This window comes from Mauremys reevesii, linkage group 4, assembly GCF_016161935.1.
Source record: "Mauremys reevesii isolate NIE-2019 linkage group 4, ASM1616193v1, whole genome shotgun sequence".
NCBI classification, from domain to species: Eukaryota; Metazoa; Chordata; order Testudines; family Geoemydidae; genus Mauremys; species Mauremys reevesii.
In genome coordinates this window covers 8,396,002-8,410,182 of record NC_052626.1, presented here as the reverse complement: position 1 = coordinate 8,410,182, position 14,181 = coordinate 8,396,002, and the positions used below count along the sequence as shown (strand labels likewise).

General features: G+C 50.7%; 2 protein-coding genes across 5 annotated transcripts in view; one reads left to right on the top strand and one right to left on the bottom strand.

Moving 5' to 3' along the window:
* Nucleotides 1-5,749, bottom strand: part of GPR137C (G protein-coupled receptor 137C) — a 29,683-nt gene extending 23,934 nt beyond the window's left edge. For both annotated transcript variants that reach the window (XR_005597706.1, XM_039535289.1), the window contains exon 1: nucleotides 5,193-5,749. Coding sequence is in view for 1 of the 2 variants with exons in the window: in XM_039535289.1 (XP_039391223.1) it covers nucleotides 5,193-5,549 (357 nt within the window). In the remaining variant the exon portion in view is untranslated. The remainder of the gene's footprint in view (nucleotides 1-5,192) is intronic.
* TXNDC16 (thioredoxin domain containing 16) overlaps nucleotides 5,412-14,181 on the top strand; it is a 63,682-nt gene continuing 54,912 nt past the window's right edge. Inside the window, exons 1-2 of one of the 3 annotated variants that reach the window (XM_039535285.1) lie at nucleotides 6,711-6,921; nucleotides 11,111-11,159. The gene's annotated coding sequence lies outside the window, so the exon portion shown is untranslated. Of the gene's footprint in view, nucleotides 5,430-6,710; nucleotides 6,922-11,110; nucleotides 11,160-14,181 lie in introns of those variants that run through there. The other 2 variants (XM_039535288.1, XM_039535286.1) reach the window with 2 other exon arrangements.

Sequence of the window (14,181 nt, the reverse complement as noted above, 5' to 3'; positions counted from 1 at the left end):
CACCAAGCATAAAGATGAGACAGAACATGGTTGCCTAATTTAAAGAGTGATTATGGAGACATCTGGGTGGGTCACCATGAAACAGTCACATTTGGATATGCTCTTTTGTCATTAAGAGCCATCTACACTCAAGCGTTAGGTTGACATAGCTAGATAGGTCGACATTGTCACATCCTGACCAAACTCTTAAGTGTAGTTGCAGTGATGTCATCAAAGAATGTTTTCATTGATGTAGCTACTATTGCTTGAGGAGATGGTGGTGGTGTTCCTACAGGAATGGGAAGATCCCTTCCATTGGCACAAGCTGCATCTACACTACAGATGTATGCTAGCATAGCTATACTCTCTGTATAAGGTACGTCTTTGCTACAATCACATAATAAATTGAGATATACCTCTCTCATAGATCTGGAAGGGACCCCAAAAGGTCATTGAGTCCAGCCCCCTGCCTTCACTAGCAGGACCAAGTACTGATTTTGCCCCAGATCTCTAAATGGCCCCCTCAAGGACTGAACTCACAACCCTGGGTTTAGCAGGCCAATGCTCAAACCACTGAGCTATCCCTCCCCCACATACAGTTCAAGCCCCTACAGTGTAATAGTACAGGCTCTTCTGGGGTGTAGTCCCAGAAGCATCCAAAGTTTGCAACAACCAACCAACAAGAAAAAAGAAAACACCCAACCACCAACCCAAAACCAAACAAAAAAAAACAACACACAAAACAAAAAACCACCACACACACAAAAACAAAACACCCCCTTTCAATCTAATCAAGAAAGGAAACCAAGAACAGAAACTGTGGAAGGTTAGTTTTTTCCCCTCCCAGAAGGTCAGTGCCCTGATAAGGTCACTGACAAATCACAAGGTTCTTGCTGGGATGCACCCTGCATTTCCCAGCACAGAAAGGTGGCAGCATCTTTACTATGTCACACGGTGGTGGGCACTTCCAATTTCTGGAGACTCCTTAGCTGGTGAACAGAGCAGTTTTAACACTGTCCAGGATTTCCCCCCCTCCCCCACAGTGAGCCCATCCTGAGAGAGAGTCAGACTGTTGCAGAAATATAGATACTAGATGTTCATTAAACAGGAGAACCAGATAAAGCTAATGAGGAAAGGTTTAAGGGTATGAGAATGAATGTGGAGCATCTTGGGAGGTCACAGATTAGTGACGAAACTGTAGAGTTTCATTATCTAGCTTGGATATTTTTGGGATACAAAAACTCCCAGGCTGAGTATGATTTACATGCACATCTGCTCCAGTATAATTAAAGAAGGGGAAGTGGTCTAGTCAGTCGCAGCATTAAAAAAAGAGAAACCCAGACAGGTTGGAGATCATGGATAAGCCAATCTCGGGGAAGCCAGCTGAGAGGACCTCTTAGTCTCCTGCAAGGCAGAGCCCTGTGTCATATTGCTATACATGATAGGGAGTGATGAGGAGGCAACACATTCAAGCAGGCTTTTGTAGAAGGGGAAGCGAGTGTTTGTTGTGGCTGAAGTTACTCATAAGAGGCCCATCCGGATGATCAAGGAAGGGGAATGACCGGCAGTAGAGGGAGAAGACTTCTTTCAGAGCTAACCTATTAGGAAGATGCCAAGATATCAGCTGGCTGCAAAATTAAAAAAGCAAAAGCTATTTTAGGTCTCATCTGGAGTATCATTGACAGTTCAGTCCCCAAGCTAACTCTGGGATTTATAATTTGGAGATACACCTCTTTGGATGGGGGGAGGAGGGGAAGAGAAATGACCCATTTGAGACAAATTAGCTTCGTTGGATATGTTCAAGTCAGCAGAGCTCAGAATAAGTCTGATGAAGTTAAGATGAAAGCAGAACCTATTTTAATGAGTTGAGATGGAGTAAGGAGAGATGCAGCTTATGTATCAAACTGCTTTTTCATTCGGAGCATCAAAACACGCAGCTAGCAACAGAAGGAAAACCACAACTATTGCATGTCTCTGGCGACCAAGACTAAGGCTATTAAGATGAGTGTTGACAAGTTGAACAGGAAAATTACATAGTGGGGCTGGAAGCTCACAGAGAATCCTACTCATCTTTTATTCTGCACTTTGGGGGGGGGGGTGTTTTTCAAACAGGTAATACATACAGAAATAATGTGATTTATCAGTAGGTGTTTGTGAATTAGAAGCCTAGTCCAGTTTACCTTCACACCCCAGCACCACTTTCACGTTTGGGAATCGTTTTTGAGCTAAAGGATGCATTTCTGATCCACCAGGCCAGCTGGGAGCCACAGTGACTTGAGATATAGAAGCACTGGGGGGGTGGGGGGGGGGGAAGCCACCTCTCTGCACAGTCCTAAAGGCCTTGATTATTCAGTCTTCTCCAAGAAGATTGCACAAAAAAGCCAATGGGTAACCAGCCTAATCTGCTTTAAAAGAGGTACTTCCCACCAGCTTGCAAGTCAGGTATTTGAATCATGGTGTATACCACAGCTACAGTTCCAAAGATGGAATTAGGTGGACAGGGTTTTCCATATCCCTCATTCGCAGATCATTATCAAGAACTGAAGGACCGTGTTAGCTAGTTTTGTTTCAAGTGTCACCATTTAGCAAGTTGCAATTTTATTCAAGTGAATGTTTGAAATGAAATATACACAAGTTGAGAGGGACGGTACTCTACATCTGGGGTCAGGCTTGGGTTATGGGGGGGGTTACAGATATCGTTTGCAAGGATGAAAAGATACATACATATTGCATAACCAGCACAGACCCAGATTAGGGTGCAAGGGTTTATTAAAGGCCTTGTCAATGCAAGAGTCGTACCCACTTTCCCAATTTCATTTAGCAACAGCTTTTACATTGGAGTGGCACCTCTTGTTTCAGTTTGAGTGCCCTGTATCCATTTAGCTGGTTTATCAGGAGTTGTCATAAGCTAAATCAAGGCAGTTCCTTACCGATTAGTTAACAATATAGGGCAATCTTAGAGCCAAAGAAAGAAGTGTAAACACAAGGGGGTTGCTCCAGTCTAACCTTGCTAGTTTCATCTGTAGAGCTCAGTTCTTCTGGCAGGCAGGTGAACAAATGGTTTAGACATTGCAGGCACTCTCTACCCCTGCTTTCTCAGCAACTCCATGGGCCCAGTTGTCCACCACCTTGCACCAAGTGTAGTTGCTTACACTTGGGCAAGCAAATGCTGCCATTCTGACCCACAAGGATTTTACAAAAACAACAAGGAGTCCGGTGGCACTTTAAAGACTAACAGATTTATTTGGGCATAAGCTTTTGTGGGTAAAAAAAAAAAAACCCTCTTCTTCAGATGCATGGAGTAAAAATTACAGTTGCAGGCATTATATACTGACAGGATTTTACACCCACTTTGCACTAATGCAGTGGTTTTCCCCCTGTGGTCCATGGACCAATGGGGATCTGCAGACTAGGCCTAAAATTTCCAAAGGGATCCATCCACACCTCCACTTGATTTATTTTTTTTTTTAAAATGGGTCCACAAATGAAAGAAGGTTGAAAACCACTGCTCTAGTGTACGTGACTCTAGAGACAAGTTGAAGCTCCAGCCCCACAACCAAGTGTGTGAACACAGCTTGTCTCTTTGCTAAAAATTATCCTAGATTCCCCCTCCCCAATTCAAATTCCAGAGCTATTGACATTTAGATTAATTTTTTTTCCTGCCTAGTTCTAGCATCAAGACAGATACCCCTCCTCAAACCCATGCCCCCAGTCAGTTCTCCTTGCAAAGTAGAGTTTATCATTCCCTTTACCTCACCCATTTACATTTAGTTTGCAATTTCAGAAATAGAGTTAGCACATTACTTAAGGATCTTTTTAAGCTCTGAAGAAAGCCCCCTGCACATAAACATACTGCAGCATTTAAGTAATTTACAAGCGTAACAAAATCCAGGCACATTGTTGCCAATACGAGCCCAATTATCCCCTCTTCCCTTTGCCTTTTGGGGGGGCATATTGAATATGTACTGGTAGGTAAATCGGAATTTGGCAGAGAAGATAGCAGTCAAACAACAAATGTTGCATAATAACCTATTTTGTTATCCTATGTGTTTATAGCTTTGACAGTTTTTAAAAATTGACAGTTTCACCAGTGTTCAGGTGTGGTGGTGTTTTGTTTTTTTTGTTTGTTTTTTTTGGGGGGGGGGGAAGCAAGGAGGGAGAAAAGGGAAGAAATTGTGCTGCTCAGCTGCTAATCTTGTATGTTATCACGTGAATGCCAATGTCCTAGGGAAAATGAAATCATAATTCCCCTGTGACTGAAGGATTTCAGAGGGTTGGAGATTCCTTTGTGAGGCTGTTAAACAGCTGAGCGCTGCAGAGTAAAGGCAATCTCAACCACAATAATACAGCTAGCAGGAAAGTCTTGCCAGATTAGTTTGTGACTTGCTTCATCAGAGTCCATGCAAAGGGGGAGCCGTTCATCGGAGGTCAGGCAATGGCGAAATATCTGGGGAAATTTGGGGTGTGTGGGGATCAGACACACACAAAAAAAAGCTCTAGATGGAGAGAAAGAAAAGCCAAGTGACAAACAACAACAACAACAGAAGCCCCCCCGAGTGGCCTTGCAGATGTCCCAATACACACTGCCCCATTGTGTTAGGGGCTGAGCGGGGACTCTTGCCCAGAGCCTAGGGTCTGCGGGGTCAGCGAGAGGTTCCTGGAACCTCAGCGCAGCAAGAAGCAGAAGAATAAACCTGCTAATAACACAGAAAAGGGGGAAGAGAGAGAAACGCAGCAACAATAGCAGAAGAGGCTCTCGCTGGTGACGTAATGGTTGGCAGCCGTCCAGCCCCTGCTATCCCCACTTTATCTAGTCCCCCTTAAACAACAACACAAAGAACACGCACAACAGCCCAGTGCAGCCACACAGAGGTTGTTTGTCTTCCCAAGTGACACTAGGGTGTGTGTGTGTGTGTCAAGCAAATCCCCGCAGCCTTTCCCCTCCCCAGCCCCAAGTTTGCAGAATTTGGTAAACACACTCACACGGTCCCCGCGCAAGGGGCGCGCGCGCGGACACACACACACACGGTCCCCGCGCAAGGGGCGCGCGCGCGGACACACACACACGCGCGCGCGGACACACACACACACGGTCCCCGCGCAAGGGGCGCGCGCGCGGACACACACACACGCGCGCGCGGACACACACACACACACACACACACACGGTCCCCGCGCAAGGGGCGCGGGCGCGCGCGGACACTCACACTCACCTCGGCGAAGTAGAGGTTGAGGAGGCAGAGGCTGGCGAAGAGCAGGCAGCCCGGGGAGCAGAAGAGCAGCCAGTGCGGGAAGGGCTGGCGCTGCAGCGGGGCGGCCCGCGGGGAGTTCTGCAGGTAGCAGGAGAAGAGCACGGTGCGGAGCGCTGCCCACAGCAGGCAGAGGAAGAGGCCGAGCGGCCGGTAGCTCAGCCGCTTCTCCCCGTAGCAGAGCAGCAGCCAGAGCTGCAGGTAGGCGAAGAGGAAGAGGGCGGCGTACAGGGCGGTGTGCAGCGCCGTCAGCCCCAGCTGCACGGGGTAGGGGATGGCGGGCATGGCCCCGGCGGGGGGGGCAGAGACGGTCCCGCTCATGGGGGGGAGGGAGGGTCGGAGCTGGCTGCAATGGGTTAAAACGGGGGGTAAAAACCAGGGGCGGGGAAGATCCCCCCCACCCCACTCACAACAGCGGCTAAAAACCCATGCAACAAAAGAGAGCCCGCGCCTGCCCCCTCCCTCCGCCCGCCCGCCTGGCTGCAGCGCTCCGAAAACAACTCGCGGCTGGAGACGATCAGCTGAGCCAGATTATTTGAGGCGCTCGCTCCGGACAGCAGACTTTTCTCATTGGCTCCCGCCGGGCCCGCCCGCGCCGTTCCCTTCTGCCCTTCCCGGTGGCTGCTGGGCCTGTCAGTCAGAGCCGGGCCGCCCACCGCGGTCTCTCCGGCCTCGGCGCTGTTCTTGGGTTGCCGCCGCCGCCCGACTCGGTTTCCTACCTCCCTCTGGTCGCCTCCCGCCGCCTGTGTTGTTCTCCCGGCTCAGCGAGCGCCCGCCGCTCGCTCCGCCCCCCCGAGCCGCAGCCCCCCCCGAGCTGCCTGGGACTGGGATCAGCTGCGCCGAGAGGCCTGGGCGGGCGGGCAGGCGGGCGGGCGAGGGGGGAACACAGGAGCGGCTCAGATCTGCGGGGAGGCAGCGCAGAGATCCCCGTCGCTGTAGGGTTCGCTCGGAGATCCCCATGGCGATAGCGGACCTCACAGACCCCCATTATTATAGGGCTAGCTGGTGAGATCGCTATAGGGGTGTCTCAGAGAGCCCCACCGCTATAGGGGTGGCTCAGAGATTCCCACTGTTTTTAGGGAAGCTCAGAGATCCCCATTGCTATAGGGATATCTTAGAGATTCCCATTGCTTTTAGGGGAGCTCAGAGAGCCCCATTGCAATAGGGGTGGCTCAGAGATTCCCATTGCTATAGGGGTATCTTAGAGATTCCCATTGCTATAGGGGAGCTCAGAGATCCCCATTACTTTTAGGGAAGCTCAGAGATCCCCATTGCTATAGGGGTAGCTCAGAGATCCCCATTGCTATAGGGGTAGCTCAGAGATCCCCATTGCTATAGGGAAGCTTAGAGATCCCCACTGCTATAGGGGGTAGCTCAGAGATCCCCATTGCTATAGGTAATACTTAGATCTCCAGCACAGTAAGGTTTAGCTTGGCCTGGGTCTTTCAGCGCTGACGTTGGAGCAGCACCCATGTCCTCCTGCTATCAAGGGTGAGCCCTGTTACCTGCCCACCGGAGGCATCCAGTGCCACCACTCTTCATAAGAAAGGCCTAGGGACACACAGGAGAGGAGGTAACGCGGGGCTGATGTGATCCCACCCCTCCAGTGCCAGAGGAGGGATGGATGGAGAACTTCACGCCACTGTCCTCGGGGCAAAAAATGGTGTCCGAAACACACCGTAGCACCTGCCAGGTGAGTGAGACCCCGAAGCCATCCTGGGCTGTGCTCCGTTTGATCTATTCACAGTGCAGGGCTTTCCACAGACTCCAGCGGGAGGGTCCCTAAGGCCAGGCTGGACAAGCAGACAGAGGGCAGGAGGCAATGTGTAGACAAGCCAGCTTCAGTCCCTGACCAGGAGCAGAAATTGTTTCTGTCCAAAAACGTGCATCAGTGAACAGGGGTTTTGCACTTGACCGTAACCAGATGGGACAACATTGGCTCTTGCAGCCTTTGCAACCCAAACCATGCTGCAGGGTGCTGACTTGAGAGAGAACCTGAAAGTGAAAGTGAAACCTAAGTGAAAGTGTACTGAGGGCTATTGCCTTTGTCCTAGGTGCTTGGAAGATGCAAACAGCACTGCGGGCCGGAGAAGTAAATTAGACTTTAAACAATTCTAGTCATTTAAAGTGGGGGTGGGGTTGGTAACAGAGGAGAGGGGATAGGATACCCCCTCGAGATTCCCCTACAGGAAGGGACACGTTCAGCTGGCTTTAGGGCTTATGTGCACCCTGGAAATGATCAAAGCAGCTGGAGCGCTTGTATGTGTCCTCTAATTCCCTGTGTGTGTAGTTTTGCTTTTCCATTGATTTAAAACCAGTAAGAGGTTAACCAGGAAATGGCCTGGGGCACAGAGATTCCTGGAAAGAGTCCATGTAGAACCCTAGTGTAAATGTCTAACAGTAATAATAATAATATTGTGTAGCCCTTACAGAGCGTTGCATGGGCCTGATTCTCCAACGCCTTAGGTGTAAAGCACATCCATGCAAAGTGCCAGCCTTCTGATTGGGTAGCATTTCACACCCATTCCTGATTGAGCTGCATGTTCAAAGGGCTGTACACACATAATCTCACAACACTCCCGTGAAGGAGACCAATGAGTATTCTCATTTTACGGATGGGGAAACTGATGCACAGAAATGAAGGGACATGCAAAAGGCCGTGCTGGGGAGCAGTGTCACATCCAAGATTAAAACGTGGAATCATAGAATCATAGACTCGCAGGGTTGGAAGGGACCTCAGGAGGTATCTAGTCCAACCCACTGCTCAAAGCAGGACCAAACCCAACTGAATCATCCCAGCCAGGGCTTTGTCAAGCCTGACCTTAAAAACCTCTAAGGAAGGAAAAAACCTCTAAGGAAGGTTTCTTCACTCTCACTCTATGCACTTTCCTCTAAACCCTGTGGTCGTGGGACACAACCAGTTAACTGGGTGATGCAAACAATACACTGGCAATGACATTGATATAGTTGTATTTATATTCAACAAAGAAAAACAATTTTGCATCAGCTCTTGTTGAGTAACTGCATAAATCTCACTAAGGGGGCTGATGTCTTTCCTCCGTTAGCTCCTCCCTGTTGATGAGTCCCTCCCCCATCCTATGAAGATGGGCAGCTCTTTGGGGCTCCGTTGTCTGATCTGAACGGAGAGGTGCCCAGCTCAGTGCTGAGCAGGGGCGGCTCTACGTTTTTGGCCGCCCCAAGCAGTCATGCGCGGGAGGCGCCCCGGAGCCGCGGGAGCAGCGGATCTCCCGCGGGCATGACTGCAGAGGGACCGCTGGTCCCGCGTGGCTCGGCTGGACCTCCCGCGGCTGCGGACAGTTCGCGGGTCCGGCGGCTCCGCTTGAGCTGCCGCAGTCATGCCTGCGGGAGGTCCAGCCGAGCCGCGGGATGAGCGCCCCCTCCGCAGTCATGCCTGCGGCAGGTCCAGTCGTCCCGGGGCTCCGGTGGACCTCCCACAGGCATGACTGCGGCAGGTCCGCCGGCCCAGCCTCCCGCCCCCCCCGGCCGCAGGGGACTCCCCCTAGATTTTGCCGCCCTAGGCACCAGCTTGTTTTGCTGGTGCCTAGAGCCGCCCCTGGTGCTGAGTGAGTGTGTGTACCCTGTCTACCATTCTGTTAGCAGACAATTTACTGCGACAATGTTGTCTTCTTACTCCCACTCCTTGAATGGGCAGCATGCAAGTTCAGCTGCTGGCCACAGTATCAATGATTTATTCCTTCAGATAGAGTTTAGGTAAGACAATATTACCTTCAGCTCCGCTTTGAGCATTGACTGCAAAGGGACTGCTCACTGGGAGCAGGAGCTGAATATCTGTAAAGGCTGTAGAATAATTACAGATGCCACAGTAGCAAAGAGTCCTGTGGCACCTTATAGACTAACAGACGTTTTGGAGCATGAGCTTTCGTGGGTGAATACTCACTTCGTCGGATGCAAGACATCGTCGGATGCCACAGTGAAACTACACAGCCAATCACTTACCAGAGTGCCTGCATTCCCTGTTTCAAAGCAGATGAAACATTAATAAACACTATGTACAAATAGTCTTCTTTAGCCAGAGCATTTTAAGAAATATACGTTGTAACCAAAAACCAGCCAGTGAAGCGCTTGGAAGGCAGTATGTTCTAATGGGTAGAGCATTGGACAGATGTCAGAAACCTGGGTTCTAATCCTGACCGTGGGGAAATCATTTCACCTTTGTGTGTTCCTCTTCCCACCCTTTGGGGGGGGGGATAGGCACGAGTGGCAGGCGAGGGGACCTGGGGGTGGGGATAGGCACGAGTGGCAGGCGAAGGGACCTGGGGGAGGGGGGGATAGGCACGAGTGGCGGGCGAGGGGACCTGGGGGTGGGGGAGAGGCACGAGTGGCAAGCGGGGAGGGGCTTGGAAGACGGGTTGGAGAGGAGCAAGCAGTGGGCAAGGAGGTCTCGGGGGAGGGAATGGAGAGGCGCAAGCGGCCATTTGGGAATAGCTTTGACTCAGCAATCCCTGCAGCCAAACTGGTGCTGACCCCTCAGGCTGGACAAAGGCAAACTATAGAGACAAGGTGGGCGACATAATATCTTTTATTGGACCAACTTTTGTTCTAGGACACTGGATTTATGGCTTGTTACAGCCGTCTGTAACCCACTGACCCCCTCCTGTCCTATGATGCTGAGGTGTTAACGGGCCACCCTCCCCTGAATGGTCCCTTACAATACCTGCTAACTACTTACCCTAAACAGTCTGTTCCACCTGGCATTTTGCTGTGAGGCTGGGAGTTCCTTTCCCAGCCCCGACAAGGAGCTCTGTGGCTAGAAAGCTTGTGTCTCTCTCACCAGCTGAAGTTGTTCCAGTAAAAGATCTTACCTCACCCACCTTGTCTCTGTAATATCCTGCCACCAACAGGGCTACAACTACACTCCTTAAAGGCAAACTGGGTTCATTAAGGAATCAGCACTGCTGCCACTACCTTGATTGCTGGGCACTAGGGTGACCAGATGTCCCGATTTTATAGGGACAGTCCTGATTTTTGCGTCTTTTTCTTACATAGGTTCCTATTACCCCCCACCCCTGTCCCGATTTTTCACATTTGCTGTCTGGTCACCCTACCGGGCACTAATGGCTGAGTAAGGGCTCTTGCTGAATGTGGACAAGCCTTGGAATCTAGTCTGCTCTTTCTTTGGCCGTGTGGGTTGATTCTCCAGTGCCTTGCACCCTGGTTGCAGGGCCGCCCAGAGGATTCAGGCGGCCTGGGGCAGGGCCGGGTCTTCGGCGGCAATTCAGCGGTGGGTCCCTCTCGGAGGGAAGGACCCGCCGCCGAATTGCTGCCGAAGAATGAAGCGGCGGCGGTAGAGCCGCTGCTGATCGCGGCTTTTTTCTTTTCTGCTGCTTGCGGCAGCGCTTGTACTCACCGGGCGGCGCTCCGAGGCTTCGGCAGCACTTCATCAGTGGGTCCTTCACTTGCTCCAAGTCTTCCGCTGCACTGAAGGACCCTCCGCCGAAGACCCGGAGCGAGTGAAGGGCCCACTGCCAAAGTGCCACTGAAAACCCGGAGCGGCTCGCAGGGCCCCTCTGGGGCCTGGGGCAAATTGCCCCACTTGCCCCCTCACACACCCTCCCCAGGTGGCCCTGCCTGGTTGATGGTTAATACTATTGCTGAGTGGATGTGAAATGCTACCGAATTACAAAGGAACGTGGTATAGTTGTTTGTTCCTAGCACAATGGCGTTCTGGTCCATGATTGGGGCTCCTGGGAGCTGCGGGAATTAAATAATAATAATACATATATAATAATAATAACACACTCACCTTGCACAGGTGTAAATGATGACGCAAGGTGCAAGACTGTGGAGGGTAAGGCTTGGTGTCTATTTCCCTATTCACTCACACTCCTATTTACTTCTAGGCCTCCTGTCAGGATACTTCATTACGAAGCAGCAGGAATTGACCCACAGGTAAAGCTGAACTTAGATTCTCCCTGTAAATCTGACTTTTTAAAATACTCCCTTCCACCCCTCAGCTTTCTCAAAAATAAACTGAGTCCCCCCCACCCCCCAAATTCCACCTGCCACATCTCCATACCCAATGGGGGTGGGACTAGATGACCTCCTGAGGTCCCTTCCAACCCTGATATTCAATGATTCTATGATTCATCCCTGGGATGGGAATTTTTGGGAAGTTTGGTGAAATTCAGAGAGAGATTTGAAAGTTACGGTGCCTCAAAAGTGTCTCTGTCATTGGAAAATGCCCTAATTCTTTCTTTTTGGGGGTGTGGGGGGGACTCATCCTGTCTCTAGAAGGGTTTGGTGTCCACCCTCCATGTTTGCTTTATTGGCTTTGCTGGGGGGAGAGGTGCCTTGGAGTTGATTTTTTGGGGGGCGGGCGGGGGTGTTTGGGGAATTCCCAAGTTATAAAGAGCTGGTTTGATGTGCACAGAGAGCACTATTTACAGTAGGAATAATGTAAACATTTATAATTTAAACTGACCTTCTGCTGACTCCAGCCTTTGCTGCAGTTGCTGCTGGAGTGAGCCAGTGATGAGGGGCATGGCGAGGGGGAGGGTAAGCAGGGGTGGATCCAGGGGGAAGGAGTCCAGAATGAGGACATGGAGGGAGTGGGAGGTGATTGGAAGGGCGGTGGACTGGGGGTGAGGGGCACATCGAGCATTAGCATGGAGTTGCGCTGTCTGATCTTGGATCTGCAGAAGGGGAACGTGGAGGGGGACACAGAACACTGGTGGGCCAATGGAGGGCGATGCAGGAGACCCTGTGGGCATAGGGTTGCCAGGTGCCTGGTTTTTGACTGGAAGGTCCAGTTGAAAGGGGACCTGAAAGTGTCCAGTCAGATGTACTGACCGGACCACAAAAGCCCGGTTAGCTGGGTCACTAACCCACACCAGCCCCTGCTCAGCCGGGGCTGCCTCCGCCCTACAAGTTGGCTCCTCATCAGGCTGCAGCAGCTCCCGTCCCAGCCCCAGAGCAGAGGAGCCCAGTTGAGGGGGTGGATGGGAGAGGGAGGTGGAGATGATCCAGGGAGCGACTGGGATGGGGGGGAGAGGCGTGAGTGTGGGGGGCGGGGCCTGGGGGGAAGAGACTGAGCGGGGTCGGGGTCTTGGGGTCCAGTTACCAACAGATTGAAAGGGGGCAGGGTGTGGGAAATGTGGGAAAAGGAGAGTGGGCATGGGGGACATGCAAGAGGATTAAGAGGCCTGGGGAGGCATAGAGAGAATGTGTGCATGTGTGTGGGAGAGATGTGGGTGGGTTCTAGCAGTCGGCTGGAGGAGTGGATAGAGAGGAGGGAAGAATAACGGGGGAGATGGAGGAAGAAGGCCGAGGGCCTTAAGGAGATGCCAGCTACTGGGGAGCATGAGGAGAGGCAGAGAACAGATGACAGGGAGATCTTGCCAGGCCACAAGGCTGGTCATTGCTGAGGGTGGGTAGGGACCCAGGGTGGGGTGTGCAGGACCATCGTAGATGTTTCCAAGCAGTGTATGGAACGATAGTCTGGACATAACAGGGAAAGAGCATTGGGGGGTTGAGAGAGGATGGGGTCTTGTAAACATCTTAAAAACTTCAAACACTTAAAATCTTCTAGGTATAAAACTTTAAGCATGTAATGTCTCCCCTGAGCGGCTCCCATAGTGCCCCGGCTGGTGGAGCCCCTGATCTGTCACACTCTGCTTCCTCCACACCCCGGAGAGAAGGCTGCTGCTCTCTTTTCCCCACGACCAAACAATGATGCTGCCTTGCAAATGCTCTTCCTGATCAACAAGCCGGCCCTGATACAGAGGAACAAACAAGACAGCAGAGCAAAGTCAATTCCAGTTACTTTACCAACAGGGCGGAGATCATCAGAGCCTCTCAAATGAGAATGAAAGTCCTCTGCTCTGTCTAAGGGGTTTCCAGAGCTGCCGTCTCTGTACTTTATTAGGGCCTGATTCACAGCCCATGGAGGCCAGTAGAAATCCTTCTGTTGATTGCGGGAGGGGTGTGCGTCAGACTCTGTGTCCTTCATATCTGCTTCTCTAGGTGCCACAGTGACAGAAATAATACTAAAGAATTTTACTAATTTGAAAAAAAATGTTGGAACACGTTTAAAAAATGCAGCCTGTGTTTTTCAGGCAGTATTAGAAACAATGTCTGTTTTTAGGAGACAAGTTTAAGTAGTTGGTGGAGAGTGCATTCTGTTTTACTCCTGTGGGAATTCTGCGCCACTGCGCAATGCTGAATTTGCACAGAAATTAATGTTGTGCATGCAGAATTTCCTTTACCCCCATACAGAAATGGGCTGCAAAGCTGCTCACTGCCACTAGGAGCCGCTGGACCCAGCAGAGTCCAGCTCACAAATAGAAGACACTGCCTGGGAGAGAGGGAGGGAGCTGGAGGGTTCCCAGCAGCAGCAGTTCCCCACAGGCCCTGAAGGAAGGGGGCGACGTGCAGGAAACTCCCTACAAGCCCAGGACCCAGCATCAGGCTGTTTCTCCCTCTGGATCCATGGGCTCTGGGGAGTCCATGGCTGGGCTCTGGGAGGGAGTGGGCAGAGAAACAGGAACTGGGTTGTCATAGGGTTTTTTTTAACTCTCTACTCCTAAGGGAATTTTTTTGTCTGTATTGTTACAGACATACTTGCTGACAGGTATTTTGAAATAAATTACCAAAATAATTGAAACTGGCATGATTATATAGTGTTATTTTGACAAATAAAATATGCAGAATTTTAAAATTCTGTGCACAGTATTTTAAAAAATTTTTTGGTGCAGAATTTCCCCAGGAGTACTTTTTATGCCCCTGGATGTTAAGCATCACTCAACAAGGCAGACACAATGGCATGTGATGATAGTGTTGCTTACTAGTCATCTTGGCAGAATTAGATTTTTATAATTTTGATGGATAATATTGACATATTTTTAAGCATTTTTTTTCTCTTTGTATCAATTTACATTTTCACAGTTGTATGAAATGCTGGGGAGGGGTCACA